This window comes from Prunus mume, linkage group LG3 (assembly GCF_029339155.1).
Source record: "Prunus mume cultivar Tortuosa linkage group LG3, ASM2933915v1, whole genome shotgun sequence".
Lineage (NCBI taxonomy): Eukaryota > Viridiplantae > Streptophyta > Magnoliopsida > Rosales > Rosaceae > Prunus > Prunus mume.
This window is the reverse complement of record NC_142700.1, coordinates 6,836,776-6,858,731: the sequence shown is the minus strand read 5'-3', so window position 1 is coordinate 6,858,731 and position 21,956 is coordinate 6,836,776. Positions and strand designations below refer to the sequence as shown.

General features: G+C 37.7%; 4 protein-coding genes across 5 annotated transcripts; 3 read left to right on the top strand and 1 right to left on the bottom strand.

The window, feature by feature from the left end:
• The first annotated feature begins 1,920 nt into the window (after positions 1-1,920).
• On the top strand, positions 1,921-5,472 carry VPS2.2 (SNF7 family protein). Its single transcript, XM_008227489.2, has 11 exons — positions 1,921-2,076; positions 2,461-2,505; positions 2,618-2,652; positions 2,738-2,788; positions 3,525-3,629; positions 3,730-3,801; positions 4,033-4,104; positions 4,611-4,691; positions 4,787-4,822; positions 4,931-5,061; positions 5,260-5,472. Exons 1-11 carry the CDS (start codon positions 2,043-2,045, stop codon positions 5,318-5,320), a joined length of 723 nt encoding a protein of 240 aa, XP_008225711.1. The 5' UTR covers positions 1,921-2,042; the 3' UTR covers positions 5,321-5,472.
• A 2,830-nt stretch (positions 5,473-8,302) lies between these two features.
• Positions 8,303-10,395, top strand: LOC148918580 (beta-amyrin 28-monooxygenase-like). Its single transcript, XM_016793248.2, has 3 exons — positions 8,303-9,391; positions 9,500-9,687; positions 9,813-10,395. The coding sequence occupies exons 1-3, from the start codon at positions 8,440-8,442 to the stop codon at positions 10,107-10,109; spliced, it is 1,437 nt and encodes a 478-aa protein (XP_016648734.2). The 5' UTR covers positions 8,303-8,439; the 3' UTR covers positions 10,110-10,395.
• Positions 10,396-14,032: 3,637 nt separating this feature from the next.
• Positions 14,033-16,077, top strand: LOC103325326 (beta-amyrin 28-monooxygenase-like). 2 transcript variants are annotated; one of them, XM_089049356.1, is made up of 3 exons: positions 14,033-15,080; positions 15,185-15,375; positions 15,493-16,077. In XM_089049356.1, the coding sequence occupies exons 1-3, from the start codon at positions 14,120-14,122 to the stop codon at positions 15,787-15,789; spliced, it is 1,449 nt and encodes a 482-aa protein (XP_088905482.1). In that variant the 5' UTR covers positions 14,033-14,119; the 3' UTR covers positions 15,790-16,077. The 2 variants fall into 2 exon arrangements, with proteins under 2 accessions (XP_088905482.1, XP_008225708.2); XM_008227486.2 differs by having other exon boundaries at positions 14,037-15,083; positions 15,188-15,375.
• Positions 16,078-18,599: 2,522 nt separating this feature from the next.
• Positions 18,600-20,531, bottom strand: LOC148918579 (beta-amyrin 28-monooxygenase-like). Its single transcript, XM_008227485.3, has 3 exons — positions 19,470-20,531; positions 19,177-19,364; positions 18,600-19,053 (listed from the first exon to the last, which is right to left on the bottom strand). The coding sequence occupies exons 1-3, from the start codon at positions 20,431-20,433 to the stop codon at positions 18,757-18,759; spliced, it is 1,449 nt and encodes a 482-aa protein (XP_008225707.2). The 5' UTR covers positions 20,434-20,531; the 3' UTR covers positions 18,600-18,756.
• Between the last annotated feature and the right edge of the window lie 1,425 nt (positions 20,532-21,956).

Sequence of the window (21,956 nt, the reverse complement as noted above, 5' to 3'; positions counted from 1 at the left end):
ACGTGATGGAGAAGTCTTGTCCTTTTTTCACGTTCTTTGCAGGTTAAAGTAATGATAAGGAAAAATGCTTGCAAACTTGTAGAACGCCTTGGTTAATGTTCTCTAGTAAAATAACCATTGACTTGTAAAACCACAACCATTAACTTGCATCCTTGTAGAAGACGTTTAGATAAATTTTTAGTATTCCAAAAAATGGATTTTTGACTCCAAATCTCAAACCAAAAACCCTAGCTTCTGAACTTGTTCTAAAACTGTTATCAAGCCTTAAACCCTAATCATAAACCTACTTTAGGGCACTTATGGCTCGATTAGGCTTGGATACTCACGTAACTGGACCTTGGGGTTCGATCTTAATAAGGGTTAGTACGACGTAACCGAACATATCCCAGTTAGTGTAGTGCGCCTTGAGGTAAATTTTAACAAGTGGTTTGTTGTTGGAATCCTGACAAAATTTTGGAGGGAAAGATTGCAACACATATTCGCCGGAATAGGACTTATCACGTCAAAGTTTGTCGAGATAGAAAAAGTTCACTGGAGTAGGTCTATCTCGACAAAATTCACTGAGATATTTCTATCCTGACGAAAATTCATCAAGACAGGTCAAGGTTATGTCTGATTACGTCGTACAAACCCAAGATTGAGATTGAAACCTTAATCATAAAGTCCTAGGTCGAGTTACATGAGTATCTGAGCCTAATTGTGTCCTAAGTGCCCTGAGTATCTGAGCCTAATTGAGTCCTAAGTGCCCTAGCACAAATTAAGGCCACAATAAAAGTTTAGCATACTAGCAAATGGGTTTAGAACTTGCCTACCCTAGTACTATCATAATCACTTAGAAATGTAAACAAGAAAAAACCTTTGCCGACGCTCTAGTTATAGGAAGGTTTCCCGGCCAAAATGCTATTCTCATATTAGCAAGGGCCTTCAGTTGAAACAGCTCAACTCCTGCTGGTTTCACAACTTACAGGCAAGAATGTTGTTTTATTTTGCCAGCAAAACATGTAACAAACAAGCCCTTAGGGACTTAGGGTCTATCAGATTTTTTTTGTAGTTTTTGTAAGAAATGTCAATCCTTTTTTTCTATTTTCTTTTTTGAAATTTCTCATTCCAGATGGAGTTTCTCAAAATAGGAACACAGGCCAAGCCCAAAACATGCCATATAGGATAGGATAAGCAAAGCCCATTCTTAGAGGAAGGCCCTCAAAAAGTCTTGCATCCAACTTTGAAGAGTAGTAGCCTGCTTTGTCTTTCAAAATGTTTAATTGGTCGTCCCAACACCACTTTGGGATGGATTTGCCCAGATGGGTTTAGCTTTTGACTTCTGCATTCGTTAAAAAAACACATGACAAATTTTAAGATCAATCATATGATAACCCCGTATTAATATCAAGAGAAAGTGTATTAAAATTAATAAAAATTCTGAAAATAATTACAAAAATAAAAAGAATACACAAAAATAATTATAATTAATACCGATTTGGAAATACATAAATATCAACAAAACTATGGATATTTTTAAAAATTAGTTTTGATATGATGAATATAAGTATTGGCATATCTAATACGGTAATGATTCCCCCCACTCCTATTTTATCACTTACACTCCTTTTTTAGTTATAAAAAAGGAGTGTAATTGGACAAAATAAGAGAAAAAGGAGTGGAGAAATCATCACTCATCTAATATCATAAGATTATCGATCGTTATTGTATCCAATATAGTAATGTCAAGATTTTTTTTTGGTCCTGAATATCATGATGCCAAGTAGTGGAACATTCCTAAGCAAAAAACATTAACAATGAACATTGGAAAAGACAAAAATATGTGTAGCTCGGTGCAAAAGTGAATCCCCTTGAGGAAGGGCAAAACAGTCAAAACGAATTGTAACGGCTAGTTGGAAAATTGCCGTTGGATTATGCTACGAGGGAGCCGGGAACAAACTGCACGCTCTCCTATAAACAAGATTCAGAAGATTTTGCCCCACTGGTTTGGACTTTGGTGTCTAACTCTCTTTGCTCTCAAGTTCTCAACTTCAGTGGTCACCATGAACATCTTCAAGAAGAAGACCTCCCCCAAAGGTTTCATCTTTTCCGTCTATCTCTCTCTCTCTCTCTCTCTTTCTAGGGTTTCATTATTTCTTCCCCATTAGGGGTTTTCCATTTTAACTGTGTTTGGTGGTTGAGGAATTGTTGAGCTGGAAATGGGTTTTTCATTGTTCAGGGTTTACTTAGATGAACCTATACATCTACTTTTAGAGTGTTCATTTAACTCTTACTTTTGTTCATTACTATTTCAGAATTTTAAGTTGGTTTACCGAACCACCAAATGTTTGGGGGTTCTTCTTTTTTTTTAATTCTCAGACTTGATTGTGTGGATTTTCTAGTTTTTTCAGCTTTTCTTTTTGTTGTCTGTTTGACAAAAGTTGTGAATGACTTTGATAAGTTGGTTGTCTAATTGAACAGAGGCTCTGAGGACAAGCAAAAGAGAAATGAGTGTTGCTACCAGAGGTATGTGTATGCTCTAGAGCGTCAGGATAAAATTTTGAAAGAAGATCTTCTGTTTATCTTGTTTGAATATGCTTTAAAATGGCTGATCCCCACTCCCTTTTTTCTTTTACAGGTATTGAACGTGAGATCGCATCTCTTCAATTGGAGGTATATGCTACAGTTACCCTAAATCTTCTGATTGATTCTTTTTCCAGATTCTTCCCTCGGTGTCTTTATTGTTTCTGCATTTCAGGAAAAGAAATTGGTGGCGGAGATCAAGAAAACGGCTAAAACTGGAAATGAGGCAAGCTTAATATTCTGTTTAAGTTGTTCTCTCCTCGTAATAGTTAATGCGCACATTAAATACATTAAGGGGATAACATATTGTTTTGCAGCTTTTAAGACTTTAACAGTTGATATGCAGCTCAGCTTTTCTGCTTAATATGATTTGGATGTGTTGGTATTACCATGTTTATTGAATTTATTTTCCTTTATTTCAACCACTTAATTGTTACTATTGGGGAAAATGAAACTGTTCATTCTTTGGTGCCATGTTTTACATTCCAATTATTAGTGGTCTAGGAATGATGCAAGCTGGTTACCGCACCACAGGAATAGCTAACTGATTCAGAAATGAATGTAGATTGATGCAGGAGGAACCATCTGAAACTATATATAGTCTTTCATCGACTGTAAATGAATAAAATAACACATAAAAAAGAAAACATAAAAGGAGGGCTCCAGCAATCGTAAGTGCCAAGTGAATGCTACTTCAGATATTATGAAATATAGGAGAAAAATAACCTACATAAATTTGCCCCATTACTGATAGATTACCAAACTGATATGACTTGTTTTGCAATGTTTTTGAAATTTAACAAACTATAAGATGATGCTCCTTTATACAAACAGAGACCGCATATCTGCAAACTCCATAAATAGAAATTATTTATGCAGGATGAGATTTTTGTATGTGTAGATGGATGATATGTACAAGTATGACCAAACCCTGTCAATCATGCCTTATATGTCTTATCCAGGCTGCCACCAAAATCCTGGCTCGTCAACTCGTTAGGCTACGCCAACAAATTACTAACTTGCAAGGAAGTCGTGCCCAAATAAGAGGTGTAGCTACCCATACACAGGTCACCATTTAATGCTTTAAATTTGGTTGAAAGATTTTGATAAATATATCATGTGCCCAGAAACTTTCTGGGTGTTAATTTACTTTTAATATGTTTACAGGCATTATACGCAAGCACTTCTATTTCCACAGGCATGAAAGGTGCAACTAAAGCAATGGTGGCAATGAACAAGGTATGCATTTCAAGAGGCAGTTTTGATACAAATTTGCAGCATTACTATTGATTACTATGTAGTATTCCATCATATTTGATTACTCGTCCATCTCTGACAATGCATGGTTTGAGAAATATTATGAGTCAAACAGTTCATTGTAATTCAACCACAAGGTTTCTAATTTTTTAGCAAAATATTTTTTCTTTTCATATTAATAAAGTATTATTATCATTTTATTTTTCATTTCAGCAAATGGAACCTGCAAAACAAGTTAAAGTGATCAGGGAATTCCAGAAGCAGGCGGCGCAAATGGACATGACGGTATTACTAATGTTTTCCTGGAATAATTTATTGGTTATTCCAATGCTAGGTTTGATCAAATGAAAACACATCATGAACCAACCTTGTCCAAAGGAAATTACACTCGCCAAATGTGGTTTACTGGATCAGTACATACATGTGAGAGATGAATTGGATTTCCGGAATTATTCTTGATTATTGCAGTTCTGATTTTTATCAAACGAAACACACAACATTAATCAACCATGTATGTCTAAGGGAAATTACACTCATCAAATGTGGTTTACTAGATCAAATACATATATGCGAGAGATCTGAAACTGAAACCCTTTATCGTTTTAAAAAGTTGACAAAGATGTACTCAGTTTTGGACAGGACAATCAAACACTACTGACTGAACAACTTCCTCCCTTATTGGCCCACATTTTGTTCTGTAGTGTAATTATCAGATTGTCCTTTATGCACCTACGTTTTGTTCTATAGTGCACACTTGTGTAAAATTTAATGTCATATTATCCTCTATGCAGATAGAGATGATGTCAGAGTCTATTGATGAAACCCTGGACAAAGATGAGGCTGAGGAGGAAACCGAGGAGCTTACTAACCAGGTGGAGTATTGGCATCGTAATTGTAGTTTTGTTTTCTTGTACAGGAGTATCAGCATTATCATATTAATCTAGAATAAGCATATTTCATGTTTCAGGTTCTTGATGAGATTGGTGTTGATATTGCATCCCAGGTACCCGTCTTTGAGATTGATAGCTTGCATGACTTTGCTTTTATTATTGTTTTTTCTTTTTCTCGTTTTAAACTAACTGCTCTGTGATCTTCCTCTTGTTCCTTACAGTTATCTTCAGCTCCAAAGGGCAGAATTGCATCAAGAAATACTGAAAATGTAGCTCCGAGGAGTGCTGCAAATGTAGCTCAGAGGAATGCTGAAAATGTAGCTCCGAGAAATGCTGAAAATGTTGTTACCAGGTACAAATGCTATTTCCTTGTTTACAACTCAGTAATTTAGTGGTGGACTGAATAGTTTGAATTCACTAACTGAAAAGCATCAGTACCATAAATGGCTGTGTAAAAGCTGTTGCCATAATAATTTCTTTCGTGTCCAATAGGTTCTAACTTATATATTAACTTCAATCGGTTTTAACACTCTATTGTAATAATATGCAGTTCTGAATCTCCTGATGTTGAGGATCTTGAAAAGAGGTTGGCCTCTCTGCGACGTATTTGATCGTATGAATGTGGTGTGCACATCATCATCGCAATCATATATAGTATATCCGTTTAATGTAAATTTTATCAGCTTACAAAGCAATCATATAAAGGAGAATATTGTAATACTATATTTGTTTTACAAACTTTATGGATGGTAAGTTTTCAGGACATGGCTTCAACTAACAAAGTTGTTAGTTTCCAGGATAATGCTGTCTTTTTTGTTTTTCTACACCTTCTACAATTAGTTGCAACACTCCTTCCGACCAACTTGGACAAGAATTTATCAGGTGGTTGATATTTTACGGAGAGTCAGGCTTTGGTAGGTCAACCATGGCAACTATCGAATGTTAGAAGTTGCTAGCTATTAATGTGAGAGTTATATTAAATTGAGGGAAAAAGTAGCTCTTCCCACTGTAGGGCAGACATGACATTCCAAATTTCATCATTATACAACAAGGGACAAAGAAAAGGGAAGATTTGACAGTCTGATGAATCCTTACAACTACTGCAATTAAGTTATGATACCACGACTAATTAATCCTACACTGAAGCAATCGTGTCCACTGTGCAACGCTCTTAGCCGTGTGTGGCAAGAAGGCGGACACTTTCCCCAGGACAGGATGGCTGGTTGTCTAACCAGCATCCAATCAGATTTGAGCTCTTCAAGGTATCCGGTTGGATGAATAATGCAGAAGATGGATGATGATGAGTTACTTGTTAACAAACTCGAGCAATGCTACTTTCTTATGGCAACAGTTTGATTTAGGAAGCAACAATGTTTGACCGAAAAAACCGCTGAGTAGTTATCTTTAAATGAGAAAACATTGAAGAGCAACCAAGCAATAATTTTAGATAATGGTCTCCTTATTAGTTTTTTATTTATTTAAATTTTGATACAAGCAATATTCTACTTTAATTTAATTTAAACTACGTGGTGGGGTTCGATCTGGGATGTAGAGTGGGGAGCACATTCAATCTAGCCAACTTGGCTAAGTCCATGTCTGCATTAGAAGCAGGGACAGTCCTACCTAAGGTCAGGGTAGGCAGCCGCCTACTCCATTTTTTGCCAAACCAAAATTACCCAATACCCAATACAATCAAATTTCTTCTGCCTACTCAAATTCAACGCAGGGCGGCCCTACCTAAGAGTAGGGTAGGCAGCCGCCTACTCCATTTTTTGCCAAACCAAAAATTACCCAATACAATCAAATTTCTTTTGCTTACTCAAACCCAACCCACCCAAATTTTTCCCTTTAACAAAAACAATAGCCCAACTCACTCAAACTTTCTCCTTTAACAAAAACAATAAAAAGCAATATAAGCATGTGAAAGTTGTATAGAGATTTTTTCAACATTGACTAACATTGTGAATTTTGTTAGTGATTCTGCTAAGCGCCATAATGAGTTAAATTTAATTCGAAAAGCTGAACTCAAAGAGGTGTTGAATTCTGGAGAACTCGAGACAGGTAGAGGACTTAATTAAGGTCGTAGTTTGAAACAAGCTGGAGCCACTCTTTGAGGATCTCACTTTGCCTCTATTACAAGTTTGATGAGTTTATTTATAGAGACAAAAATATTTCTCCAAGAAATCGATGATTATGGACCTAATCAACAATTTCGTGGCGATGTAGAGAATAACTATATTGCTATGATGTCTTTTGAGTTCGTGTTTTCATTACTTTTGAAGGATAAAATTATGGAATTGACCAATTTTCTTTGTCAAGTGTTTCAGACAAAAACTCAAGATATTGTAAGTGTTTTAAATTTTCTTGAAAACACAAAATCACAGTTCCAAGATATGAGGGCACATGGCTGGGATGATTTATTCATGAGTGTAGTATCATTTTGTGAACAACATGATATTGATGTTCCTGATATGAATTCTCGTTATATGATGGGCACACGTCGTTTTTGTCAACAAAAAAATTTTATTACAGTTAAACATTATTGTCGCATTAATGTATTTAATGATGTGATATATTGCATGTTGAGGGAGTTAAATAACAGATTTCCAGAGCAAACAGTTGAACTTCTTATTCTTAGCTCAGCATTGGATCCTCGTAATTCCTTCAAATCATTCAATATTGGGCATCTATGTAAACTTGCTGAGAAATTCTATCCTGTTGATTTCAGTCCAAGTGACTTGAAAGCTTTAGAAATTGAGTTGATGTATTTTCAAAATGATATGCATCGCCTTCCCTGCTTTAAGGACCTCGCCACTCTTCCTCAGTTATGTCAACAATTTGTGGAAATAACTTTGGCAGAAAACTACCATTTGCTTTACAAGTTGATTCAGTTCGTGTTGACTCTTCTTATTTCTACAGCGACAACAAAACGAGCTTTTTCATGTATGAGAATTATTAAGAATAGACTTCGAAGCACCATATCTGATGAATTCCTTACTGATTGCATGATTCTCCGCATTAGAAGAGAGTCTGCTAATAATATCGATAATGAAGAGATAATTGAGGAATTTAAGATTTCTATGCCTCGTAGGGTAAAATTTTAGATTTAAATAGTTTTGTTTTGTTTTGCATTGCATTTACTTCTTGTTTTTTTTGTTAAGCTTTTATTTATATATAGATATGCATATTTGAGGATAAGGCTCATTACGTCCCTCTTGACTAGGTGTATCTTTTTATTTTTATGAATAAAATTCACTCGTACCGTCAAGTTTTTAAGGTAAGTTTCGCCTACTTGACTTTTGAATCCTGGATCCGCCACTGAGTATAACTGTGGAGAACATGTGTTTTTTATTTTTGTTTCTTTAAATTACTCTTCACCCCCTAGTAAGCAAGCAACTCATGTTTCTGTAAAAAGTAAAACTCTTCGTAAGTAAAAAAACTCAAGACCTACCAAACCAACTTAACAGATCGTTACAAAAAAATCTTGCAGCATTCGTAGTTAAAACAAAAAAAAAAGTGCAAACCAACTCATGACCATATGTTTGTAGTGTAAATATCATAACTCTCTTTGCAGATGTATGAATCAATGGTGCGTATATGGATTATTTATCATTATATATGACAAACTAGTCCTTCTAAATGTTCAAAATTTTCAAGCTTCCTAAACATCACTGCTTGCTCAGTCTCAATCAATCTCAGCTTAGAGTTTGAGAATTGATCAGCAACGACCATGGAGACCCTTTACCTTACCCTATCTCTAGGTGCTGCTTTTTTAGCTCTAACCATCGTTGCATTCAAAGGCAAATCAGATGATGGCAAAAACCTTCCACCGGGTAGCATGGGTTGGCCCATTGTGGGTGAAACTCTGGAGTTTCTGTTTGGGAAGCCAGAAATCTTTGTCTCCAAGAGGATGAGGAGGTACTCCCCTGAAATCTTCAAGACCAAGATTCTTGGAGAGAAAACTGCTGTTATTTGTGGTCCTAATGGACACAAATTTCTGTTTTCTAATGAGCAGAAGTACTTCACAGCTTTTCGACCACATTCGATGCAAAACATGTTTCGTTCGTATAAGGCTCCTGCAGCTGCTGCTCCTCCAGCAGTAGCACAACCTGCTCGTGACGAAGAAGCCAAAGTGTTGAGGTCGCCGGGGTTTTTGAAGCCGGAAGCATTGGTAAGGTTCTTGGGGATAATGGACTCTATCACCCAAGAACAGATGAAGGCCTATTGGGAAGGCAAAGATGTGGTCAAGGTGTACCCTCTGGCCAAGACCCTCACTCTAGGCCTTGCCTGCAGATTCTTCTTGGGCATAGATGAGCCAGACAGAATTGCAAGGTTTGTGAGCTATTTCGATGATGTGACTGTTGGGATGCATTCACTTATTGTGAATTTCCCAGGAACAACATTCTACAAAGCAACCAAAGCAGCCGATGCGCTTAGAAGGGAGTTGAAGACTGTGATTCCGGAGAAGAAGGCTGCGATGGCATCAGGAGCTTCCATGCATAACGTATTATCACATATGCTTGAGGCTACTGACCAAACTGGCAAACACATGCCTGAGGCTGAGATTGCTGACAAGATCATGGGTTTGCTCACAGCAGGATACAGCACTGTGGCTACTGCCATGACTTTCTTCATGAAACATGTTGGAGAGAGGCCCGACATTTATGCCAAAGTCCTAGCTGGTAATTAATCACCTCAACTTCACCTCCCTAAATTAATTTTCAATACTTCATTGGAACTTTGGTTATTTCTTGTTTGTGCTAAAATGTGATTTGTCTTGGAAAAACTAGAGCATAAAGAGATTGCATACTCAAAGAAGCCTGGGGAATTTTTAGAGTGGGAAGACATCAACAAGATGAAATACTCATGGAATGTAATGTATGAGGTGATGAGATTCACACCACCACTTCAGGGGACATTCAGAGAAGCCTTGACTGATTTTACCTATGCTGGTTACACCATCCCAAAGGGCTGGAAGGTGTACATGTCACACTCATATAATAAATTTTTACAGTTTTGAAGAGTGAAATTTATTTTTCACATCTGTTAAATAATAATTTCTTTGCTTAGAACTAAAGTTTTTTTACTTCCATTTGTTTGCAGGTATATTGGACTGTTAGTACAACAAACATGAACCCAGAGTACTTTCCCAACCCAGAAAAATTTGACCCCTCAAGATATGATGACTTGAGTACATTCCCAGCTTTCACATTTGTTCCATTTGGAGGAGGACCAAGAATGTGCCCTGGCAAAGAGTATGCAAGGATTGCAATTCTCACTTTTGTTCACAATGTGGTGATGAGGTTCAAATGGGAAGTGTTGTTCCCTAAGGAAAAGATCACTGGTGACATGATGCCTGCCCCAGAGAAAGGACTTCCGGTTCGCCTTATATGTCACTAGGCATCAATTTGTTATGAAATTTTTTGTGTTTTGAAATACTGTTCGTTTGTTTCCCCCCTTCAGCCTTCAGGTAATGTATTAGGGAGTTACAATTGTATTTTAGTTACAATAGTCAATCCTATTAATGATAGGAAATGGTCAGTTGTCAGTTACGTTGTTATTAGACCATAACTCCATATTTATATTTATGATAATGGCTTGTTGTAACTGTAGATTGTTCTCTACATACTTGTATATATACTTTGTGTAATGATCATATGAATGGCTAAGGGAAAATCAGTTTCTATATGGTATCAGAGCTAATGGCTAACGCTGAATAGCGATCCTCCAGTTGCCAACATTGAGAGTCGTTGGCGCTCCTCACTCATCACCCATAAGGGTGTTTGTATGTATAGTGCTTTTTCCTCTCTTCTTCTCAAAGATGAATATGTTTTTCTTTCCACCTTAGTTGTAGCCGCACCTTTATTTTACCACTGCAACCCTTTCTTTTGTTAGCTCGTTATTTTTGTGTCTCCGCCGCGCCGTCTTCATTGCGGACCGTCTCCTCCATCGAGCTCTCTCGTGGCAACCTACGGCAGCTCCATTTATCTCCCTTGGCCATGATGGCCAGATTTTTGTTTCCTCTGCGAGCCTCGTCACCGCTTACCGAGTCTTCTCCTCACCGACTTTTATCTCTCTCATGTCATGCTATCCTGCCATTGTTGATCTCTTACACATACGCTGCCTATCCCTCTTTTAGCTCTCTAGCCCCTTGTTATCCATCAATGTTGGGCCACTTCTCTCTGTTGAAACCGAGCAACAAACTTTTCCTTTCCCTCAAAGACCACACCTCTCTATCGTTGGTTTCTCCACTTGAAATCTCTCTCCATTTCTTTGTCTCCATCTCGCCGTCTCTCTTGCCGAGCTACCTCTCTTCCCTCTGCGAGCTGTGTCAACCCTCGCCGAGCCTTATCCTAGTTTGCAATCGTGGGTTCTCTCTCTCATGTATTTCTGATGGTTTCTTTATTGTGGTTTCCATACTTTCCTTTTGTTTGTTGATGCTGCCTGTCATCGCTTATCGAGCCGTCTCTCTTTCCTCCTTAAGCCTCGTCAACACTCGCCGAGCCTTCTCTGCCGTGCTACACAGCTGATGTTCCCTTTGCACAACCCATGTTTCTTCCTCTGTGTTGCCGACTTGGTATCAGCCACTCAAGCCCTATCACTGTGTTGCTGCCTTGGTATCGGCCTCTCACGCTCTATATATGCTCAACCTGTGTTCTCCTCCCCTCTTAAGCCCAATCTCTTTCTTTGATTTTACTATTGGTCTCTGTCTTCTTCAATGCTCTCTTCCGCTACCTTTCTTCTTCTCTGTTACTCGGGTATTGTCTTCTTTTCTTTATAATTCTTTTATGTTACTGGGGTATTCTCTTCTTTTCTTTTCAATTGTGTTTTCTCTCTCCCTATCATGGGTTGTCTCTGGAATCTTGAGTTTCCTTTCCTTTTCATGGATTGTCTCTTGCATCTTGTTCTCTCTCCCTCTCTTGACTACTTTCTTTGTCTCACTTGGTTTCCTCATTTATTTCTTATTATTGTTTATTTCTTATTATTGTTTTTTGGGTCAATCATCCTTCTATATTTTAATCTATATGGGCCTCTATCCTCTTGTGGTAATATTTTCTTTATTACTTCTTTGTTCCCCCGTGGTTTTCTTCCCCATATCTTATTGTTTCTATGGTGCCTTGAAATTCAAACTTACCCATGCTCTCGTTTTCTTTTCTCTATGTCCCAAGTTAGTTTCACCTCCTATACTCTACTGTTGTGCTGCACCCTTTCTTAACACCCTTTATTCCCTTCAAATATTCTTTCTTTTCTCTCTGCACACATCCCTTTTTGCTTTCCATGTGATGAATTTTCTTTTGTTTCCATTCCTCATCTTTATTATTTTTATAAATAAAAAAAATGCACTTGTCTGAATTATTTTTCTTTCTCATTCCTCTTTACAACATTGTCTATTTCTCTTTATCCTACCTAGAGGGTGATTCCTAGGTAGCATTATGTTTCTCAGGTGCCTAGAGTTGTTTCCTAGGTACATTTGACTTGTATGTCAGCCCGTCATTTTATTCCTTCCTTCCATGAGCCCATGCTCTCCTTCACTTGCTGCCTTTCAATGGGTGTTATGTTTACTTTGTTTCTCTCATGCCACCGTTGCAACTCTGGAGATTGGAGTTCTTCATTTTGGTTCCCCTTATTGGACTACTACAGCTGACTATTGCCACAATCTCCATCACCATGTAGTTTCTTCATTCAAATCTTGCTATGTGTGCGCACTCGATTTGTGGGGGAGTATTAGGGAGTGTTACAATAGTATTTCAGTTACAATATTTAATCCTACTAATGATAGGAAACGGTCAGTTGTCAGTTATGTTGTTATTAGGTCATAACTCCATATTATATGTTTATAATAATAGCTTGCTGTAACTGTAGATTGTTCTCTACTTACTTGAATATATATTTTGTATAATAATCATATGAATGGCTAAGGGAAAATCAGTTTCTACATAATGAGAAAACTAAATGAATGACACTTTTTTTCATTTGTAAATTTCAAGTTGAATTAGAAGTGATAATAATAAATATACATTTTGAGAGACTTGGCCATCACTTTCTTCTGCAACCTCTCTGCAGAACTGGAAGTGGTATAAATAAACCATATGTTATAACTTTGAATCTTCAAAGGTGAATGAGTTGGTTTTCCAAGGATAGCCTTCTAAATTTGACTTTCAGTTTACTGTTGACCAACTGATAAATTATTGCTCAAGTTGGTTGTAAGAAAACAGAAAGATAAATCGCTAGTTCTTAGTTAAGAATCACAATAACTCGTGCAAATGTAAAGACCATTGGCTATTTTTAACTTTGATTTATACTGGGTGACTTGAAGGCAGCCAAAAAAAGAAGTATATGCCTTCCATTTCAGCTATGATGCTTTTCATTTAGAGCATTTTGACTCTTACTTTTGGTTCTACTTTGGAACACCGCATTAAAAAAAAAAAAAAAAATCAGACAATTCCAATAACATTTGCAACATTTCGTGGTACCACATTTTCAGCATTTCTTGATGCATCACAGCAGAAGTGATTGCTGGTGGCACCAGAGAGCCTCCCTCTTTCTTCATTCTTTTCCAATTGTAATTTATTTATTTATGTATTTATTTTTTGTGCAACCTTTCTAGACAGCTTGATTAGAATCAAACAAAACTCATGGTGAGGAGAATAAGTGGAAAAACCTACTTGCACACTCCAATTGGACAAGCTATATTTGTATAAGAAGTACAATTGTAGAGCATGGTTTTTATTTTTAGTTTTCAATTCCTTCTTCATCCCATATGCTTTTTCTTATACCATGTTGCTAATTAGTTTCTGTACATAGCTGATCAAGACCAAAACCCACATCCCCAAGATGCTACCTTTGACCCAAAACAGGTACATTTCAGGCTCTCCCCACTTGGGTTTTAATAAGTTTTTGGTTATCTTTTACAGTAAGTGTATGTCTTTTGGGTAGTTGAAGGCATTGAAGGACTTCCAGTACATGATGAAAATGAAGGAAAGTATAGAGGGCTGAGCAGGCTTGGCTCAAGACCACCATATGCAAATTATGAGCCTGAAGGATGGAAATGCGAGTGTGGCCTACGGACTTTTCTATGCATTGATGACCAGTACCCCGGTTGGTGCGCATCAATTCTTTGATCAACGGATCAAGTCACCATGTGTTTGTGTTGTAATATTATAAAACCTTTTGTAGATGTATGAATATTTAATTAATGAGAATTAGTCCTTCCAAATGTTCAAAATTGACTACTTTTGGCGTGCTACCTCCAAGTTAGACTTTGACACGGTGGGATCTGGTCCTATATAAACCAAACTTTCCAAGCTCCCTACACATCACTCCCTGCTTAGCTTCTCTTCCTAAACATCACTGCTTGCTTAGCTTCAATCAATCTCAGCTAACAATTTGAGGCTTGATCAGCAACAACCATGGAGACCCTTTACCTAGCCTTGTCTTTGGGTGCTGCTTTTTTAGCGTTTATCATCTTTGCATTCAAAGGCAGATCAGATGATGGCAAGAACCTGCCACCAGGGAGCATGGGGTGGCCTATTGTGGGTGAAACTCTGGAGTTTCTGTTTGGGAAGCCAGAAATCTTTGTGTCCAAGAGGATGAGGAGGTATTCCCCTGAAATCTTCAAGACCAAGATTCTTGGAGAGAAAACTGCCGTTATTTGTGGTCCTAATGGACACAAATTTCTGTTTTCTAATGAGCAGAAGTACTTCACAGCTTTTCGACCACATTCCATGCAAAAGATGTTTCGTTCGTATAAGGCTCCAGCAGCAGCTGCTGCTGCTGCTGCTCCTCCAGCAGTAGCACAACCTGCTCGTGACGAAGAAGCCAAAGTGTTGAGGTCACCGGGGTTTTTGAAGCCGGAAGCATTGGTAAGGTACTTGGGGGTAATGGATTCTATCACCCAAGCACAGATGAAGGCCTATTGGGAAGGCAAAGATGAGGTAGAGGTGTACCCTCTGGCCAAGACCCTCACTCTAGGCCTTGCCTGCAGATTCTTCTTGGGCATAGATGAGCCAGACAGAATTGCAAGGTTTGTGAGCAATTTCGATGATGTGACTGTTGGGATGCATTCACTTATTCTGAATTTCCCGGGAACGACATTCTACAAAGCAACCAAAGCAGCCGATGAACTTCGAAGGGAGTTGAAGATTGTGATTCAGGAGAAGAAGGCTGCAATGGCATCAGGAGCTCCCATGCATGACATATTGTCACATATGATTGTGGCAAGTGACCCAACTGGCAAACACATGCCTGAGGCTGAGATCGCTGATAAGATCATGGGTTTGCTGACAGCAGGATACAGCACTGTGGCTACTGCCATGACTTTCTTCATGAAATATGTTGGAGAGAGGCCAGACATTTATGCCAAAGTCCTAGCTGGTAATAATCACCTCAACTTTACCTTACTAATTGATTTTCAATATTTGAAATTGGAGCTTTGGTTATTTTTTGGTGCTTAATTTGATTTGTCATGTAAAAACCAGAACACAAGGAGATTGCAGACTCAAAGAAGCCTGGACAATTTTTGGAGTGGGATGACATCAACAAGATGAAGTACTCATGGAATGTATTGTATGAAGTGATGAGATTCACACCACCACTTCAGGGGACATTCAGAGAAGCCTTGACTGATTTCACCTATGCTGGTTACACCATCCCAAAGGGCTGGAAGGTAAATATGTCACCTATGCTGTTAAAAAATTTACTGCTTTGAAAAACTTGTTCACTTTTTGTCTGCCTTATTAGCTTTTGGATTGAAACTAAAATCTTAAATATTATTTTTATGCAGGTATATTGGACGGTTAGTACAACAAACATGAACCCAGAGTATTTTCCCAACCCAGAAAAGTTTGACCCTTCACGATATGATGACTTGAGTGCATTCCCAGCTTTCACATTTGTTCCCTTTGGAGGAGGACCAAGAATGTGCCCTGGGAAAGAGTATGCAAGGCTAGCAATACTCACTTTTGTTCACAATGTGGTGATGAGGTTCAAATGGGAAGTGCTATATCCTAACGAAAAGATCACAGGTGACATGATGCCGACACCAGAGAAAGGACTTCCGGTTCGCCTTACACATCACTAGGAATCGAACTAATACGAAGTTTTCTCTGTTTTGGAACACTTCTACTGCCCATCACAGCAGAAGTGGTTGCTGGCGGCAACCTCCATCTTCGGTGGTACCATAGTAGCAGCCGGCTAGGCTCAGTGAGTGGTACTACTTGCCCATCTTCAATCCTAGAATATTTTCATGAGTGTGCTCTCTATTGTTTCTAATCTTTAGGCATCTGGCAGCATTGTATTATATCTTACTTCTTTTGTATATCTAAGAAGAATTTTAACGACTGGGGAAAATTTTACCCCGTATTAAAAATTCTCTTCTCTAGCTTCCAAGCTATCAAGTCTCACTGTCTCCAGACTATCAATTCTTACTCTCTCAAATTCCATGGACGATTTAGCTGCTGTTACACCAGTACTAGTGCGAAACCGTACAGTCACCTCATGCATGACAACAACAATACGCCGTGGGGGGATAGCCCCTTGATCAATCACCTGACATAGTTTTTCAATGATATAGCTGTCTTCTCATCTTCTGGCATATTACAATTCCTACTCCTATGCGACATTTCCTTGGCACTTGAAAGTGTGTTTTCTCAGTTGCATTTACAAAGTTGGGTTGTTCATAAGCAACAAAATCATCATCTGCATTATTATCCATCCAACCGGTGAAATCGCGACGGTGTCCTCCAGCCTAGCGCCTAGGCGGCCGCCTAGGCCGATTTTTCGAAAATTTATCCAACTCAAGTTTTAATGCTTATGTTGATTAAAATACGAAAGAAGTCCATTGTATTGAGTATAACAACGAAAATCAAGTAAGAGAATGGTTGAAATCCAGTGCTAGTTTAGCCCAATCATCTGCTGGCGATAGCGGACCCAAAAAAAGATGTCTGAAGGCTTAATGGTCATCTGAATCAGACAACGGGGCAATTACACGCCAGCTGGAAAAATCCATGTTTCAATTATCAGGGCTGGTTCTGGTTAGGGTTTATATCGGGTGTTTGGGAGGGAAGAACGGAGAACGAAAAAGAAGAAAGAAATAAGGTGACTAATTGTTAGATGTGCAGTTTGATTTTGGTTTGGCGGTTTGGGCTTAAGCCCAATTATTTTTTCTCTTTTTCCTTTTTTGTGTTGCATATTTTTAAGTTAGTTAGTCTAATTCTACAACATTCTAAGGTCAATCTCCAGCCATGTAAGGCTAAATAAATTTTCAGTTCATGTATTTTAGGACTCAAAAATTTAGAATGATTAACGCTTAAATTTTTTTGTCATTAATTTTTCTTGACATTAATTTTGTTTCAACATTCGTGAATTAATTTTCTAAATATTTTAATCTAAAAATTAAAATTCCGTGAACATAACATTTTTTTTGGCTTGAAATTAAAATGAGAATGATTGTATAGTTTGAGAGTGGGATCTCATTTAGATAAATTACAAATATTATTTTAACCATTTGATTTTAATTTTGATAATTGGATCTTCTTTTTCTCGTTAAAAATCAAGTTGAAAAAATATGGGCTGTTTATATCTATTTGAGAAAGCTTGAAAAATGACAAAAAGTTGGTTCTCATTGCTTTACACGTGGCCAGCTTTTAAAGGCTACAAGTAGATATAATTGTTTTCAAAGGGAGCTTTGGATTCCAACGTCCCTTTGAAACGTGTCCACTATTTTTTTAAAATAAAATAAAGCCCACAAAGGCAATTAAAAAAAAAAAAATTTGGAAGGGTTTCAAGGTCTGACTTTCAACGGTTTATTTAGGGTTTAGAAATTTGGGTTTATAATTTTTTTAACAATACCAAACATTTAAAAATGTTGAAGACAAAAAAAAAAGGATGTGTTTCAATGTTTGAGCTCCAATGTTCATGAACAAGGCTGTTTTATAATTGTTTTTAAACAACACTTGAAAAGATTTGAAAAGCTTGAAAAGATTTGAAAAGTTGACTACATTTATTATTATTATTATTATTATTATTATCTAAAAGGGAGTGGGTAGGTCTGACCTCCAATGTCATTGCCAACAATTTTTTATACTTTTTTCTTAAACACTACGAATTGAAACATTCAAAAGGCTTTTAAAAATCTATATATATCAATATTGGCTGTTGAAAAGCACATAGATGGATCACACTACAAATTTGGCTAGGCTAAAGCTTGTAACATTTGGTCCAGTTGGAGGCTAAAGAAATGTGGCAAATTTGGCAAAATTTTGTGTAATGACTGGAGATGAGTTTTGCATTATTTTAGTGCTATATTTGGGATATAGCCCATGACTAGAGATGACCTAACATCCTTTTTATTTTCAAAGTAACAAAATAATGATTTAATGATGTTAGTTATTAGTTACAACCTAATATTTTCAGACAAGTACAAATAAGATCAGCAATGAACAGTTTGTTTCGGTTTAGAGCCGTGTATAATAAGGCCGAAACAAAACAATATAATGTCGTTTAGTTTTGAGACCGTTTAACTTATTGATTTTCAAAACCGAACCAAAATCACAATTACTTACCATTTGGATCCGCCTGTTTGATGCCCCCTAATTCCCATAGCCTCCTAAATTTTTGTGTGGGAGACTTGGATGCGGACTTGTTTGGATGATTGGGGGAAATGGTATTATTCCCAAATTAGTATGGCATATTAGACCCTGTATTGTATGGTTCTGTCGTTTGGTTGGAATAAGTTGCTTGCCACAACATGATGTACACCATGTAATTGAGTAGTGATTATAGATTTTACCATTTAATGGAGGTAAAAAAGAAATAGATTTTCCAATTGTAGTTTGAAGATGGCTTTTTCGCTCATTCATCTACCAAATATATGACCAAAGTCAACATACATAACTCCAATGAGGCTCAACATGTATATTTATTATCTCTTCTAGTTCAACATGAAATATACAAATAGAAAAGGGGATACCCATATCACATGATATTACCAAAAAAAAAAAAACAAAACAAAACAAAAAGGGAAGAATATTTCAAAATAATCTGATGCCTAGTGACGATGAAGTCGAACCGGAAGTCCCTTCTCCGGTGTCGGCATCATGTCACCTGTGATCTTTTCGTTAGGAAATAGCACTTCCCATTTGAACCTCATCACCACATTGTGAACAAAAGTGAGTATGGCTAGCCTTGCATACTCTTTACCAGGGCACATTCTTGGTCCTCCTCCAAATGGAACAAATGTGAAAGCTGGGAATGCATTCAAGTCATCATATCTTGAGGGGTCAAACTTTTCTGGGTTGGGAAAGTACTCTGGGTTCATGTTTGTTGTACTAACAGTCCAATATACCTGCAAACAAATCAAAGTAAAAACTTTAGTTCTAAGCAAAGAAATTACTATTTGACAGAGGTGAAAAATAAATTTCACTTTTCACAACAGTAAAAAAGTGTGATATGAGTGCGACAGATATACCTTCCAGCCCTTTGGGATGGTGTAACCAGCGTAGGTGAAATCAGTCAAGGCCTCTCTGAATGTCCCCTGAAGTGGTGGTGTGAATCTCATCACCTCATACAATACATTCCATGAGTACTTCATTTTGTTGATGTCTTCCCACTCCAAAAATTGTCCAGGCTTCTTTGAGTCTGCAATCTCCTTGTGTTCTGGTTTTTACAAGACAAATCAAATTTTTAGCACAAATAACAAATAACCAAATCAATGAACAATTGAAAAACAGTTAGTAAGGTCAAGTTGAGGAGATTAATTACCTGCTAGGACTTTGGCATAAATGTCTGGCCTCTCTCCAACATATTTCATGAAGAAAGTCATGGCAGTAGCCACAGTGCTGTATCCTGCTGTCAGCAAACCCATGATCTTATCAGCAACCTCAGCCTCTGGCATGTGTTTGCCAGTTGGGTCACTTGCCACAATCATATGTGACAATATGTCATGCATGGGAGCTCCTGATGCCATTGCAGCCTTCTTCTCCTGAATCACAATCTTCAACTCCCTTCGAAGTTCATCGGCTGCTTTGGTTGCTTTGTAGAATGTTGTTCCTGGGAAATTCAGAATAAGTGAATGCATCCCAACAGTCACATCATCGAAATTGCTCACAAACCTTGCAATTCTGTCTGGCTCATCTATGCCCAAGAAGAATTTGCAGGCAAGGCCTAGAGTGAGGGTCTTGGTCAGAGGGTACACCTCTACCTCATCTTTGCCTTCCCAATAGGCCTTCATCTGTGCTTGGGTGATAGAGTCCATTACCCCCAAGTACCTTACCAATGCTTCCGGCTTCAAAAACCCCGGTGACCTCAACACTTTGGCTTCTTCGTCACGAGCAGGTTGTGCTACTGCTGGAGGAGCAGCAGCAGCAGCAGCTGCTGCTGGAGCCTTATACGAACGAAACATCTTTTGCATGGAATGTGGTCGAAAAGCTGTGAAGTACTTCTGCTCATTGGAAAACAGAAATTTGTGTCCATTAGGACCACAAATAACAGCAGTTTTCTCTCCAAGAATCTTGGTCTTGAAGATTTCAGGGGAGTACCTCCTCATCCTCTTGGACACAAAGATTTCTGGCTTCCCAAACAGAAACTCCAGAGTTTCACCCACAATAGGCCACCCCATGCTCCCTGGTGGAAGGTTTTTGCCATCATCTGATTTCCCTTTGAATGCAAAGATGGTTACAGCTAAAAAAGCAGCACCTAAAGACAGGATAAGGTAAAGGGTTTCCATGGTTGTTGTTGATCAAGTCTCAAACTGTTGGCTGAGATTGACTGAAGCTAAGAAAGCAGTGATGTTTAGGAAGAGAGGCTAAGCAGGGAGTGATGTTTATGGAGCATGGAAAGGTTGGTTTATATAGGGCCAGGTCCTACTGCGTCAAAGTCTAACTTTGAGTTCGCATCTAAAAGTTGTCAAGTTTGAATATTCCAAAGATGGACTTGTTTTCATATAAATTATTCAACTATCCATATGCGTGACATTAATAAAATATTCACATATCTATCAGTAGAGTTTCACAAACACATCGTTATTTGCTCCGTTAAAGATACTAAGGCTTGGCTTATAGCAATCATGTTTCCACTAGAAATACTGCAAGATTTTCTGTTTAAGTTGGTTTGATGAGTCTTGAGTTTTTTAATATTTAAAGAGTTTTACCTTTTACAGGCAACAATATGATTTGCTAAACCAATTTATGCCTGCGAACGGGGTCTAGATCAGTGGTCTTGTATTAAATAAAAAATATAAAAAATAATTGATGCCCTACCATGGCTTGTATTCTTGTTCCAGTTACAGTGGGTTCTGCCCACCCACAAGTCATCAGTGCAAAGGAAAACTCTGTGGGCTTCTCCAAAGTCCAAACATATGTTAACTCAGCACCAAGATGAATTCTGCCAAATATTAGAATCTGGGGGGAATAAATAAATAAATAAAACTAAGGAAGGAGGCCATTCTAAAATTTATTGTTAGCTACTCTGATTCTGGTTCCTGTCCCTAACAGATTCAACCCCAAAAGGCAGAACTGCATCAAGAAATGAAAAAAATGTGGTACCAGAAATATTGCAACTTGCAAATGTTATTACCAGTTATGTGCTGCATGAAAATTTTTATGGTTACAGCTCAAATCTGTCTCCTGATGGTGTCCAATACTAAAGAAGCAATACCAAATTGTTTTTCCTTGTTTAACTTCTGTAATTTGTGGCATGATGATCCAATATTTAGAAGTTTATTGCTGGACTGAGTTCTTTGAAAGTATGTTTTTAAAATGTGGTGGTCCAAAGTAGAACCAAGCCCGAAGGGTCATGCTCTAAAAAATTCAGAACGACTCCATTGATCATGCTCTAGCATCATAGCTGAAATGTTAAAAATGGCCAATTGTCTTTAGATTAACTAAGAACTAGTGTAGTGGTTTGGAACAATTGCTTTCCCCAGGAAAGATTTTGGGTTTAAGTCATAGCATCCGTCTAGTGTGTGTGAGTTTAGTAATACTATCGCCCCTCACAATATGAAAGGTTCTCAGAACTAGTGGTTTATCTTTTTCTTTTTTAAACAACCAACTTGAACAATAATTTATCAATTAGTCTACAGTAAACTGAAAACCAACTTTAGAACGCCATCCATGGCAAACCAAACCACTCATTCAGATTTCAAGATTAAAGTTATAACTTATGGTTTATTTATACTTCTTCCAGTTCTGCAGAGTGGTTGCAGAAGAAAGTGATGGCCAGCCAAATCAACAAATTAATAAAACACCAATG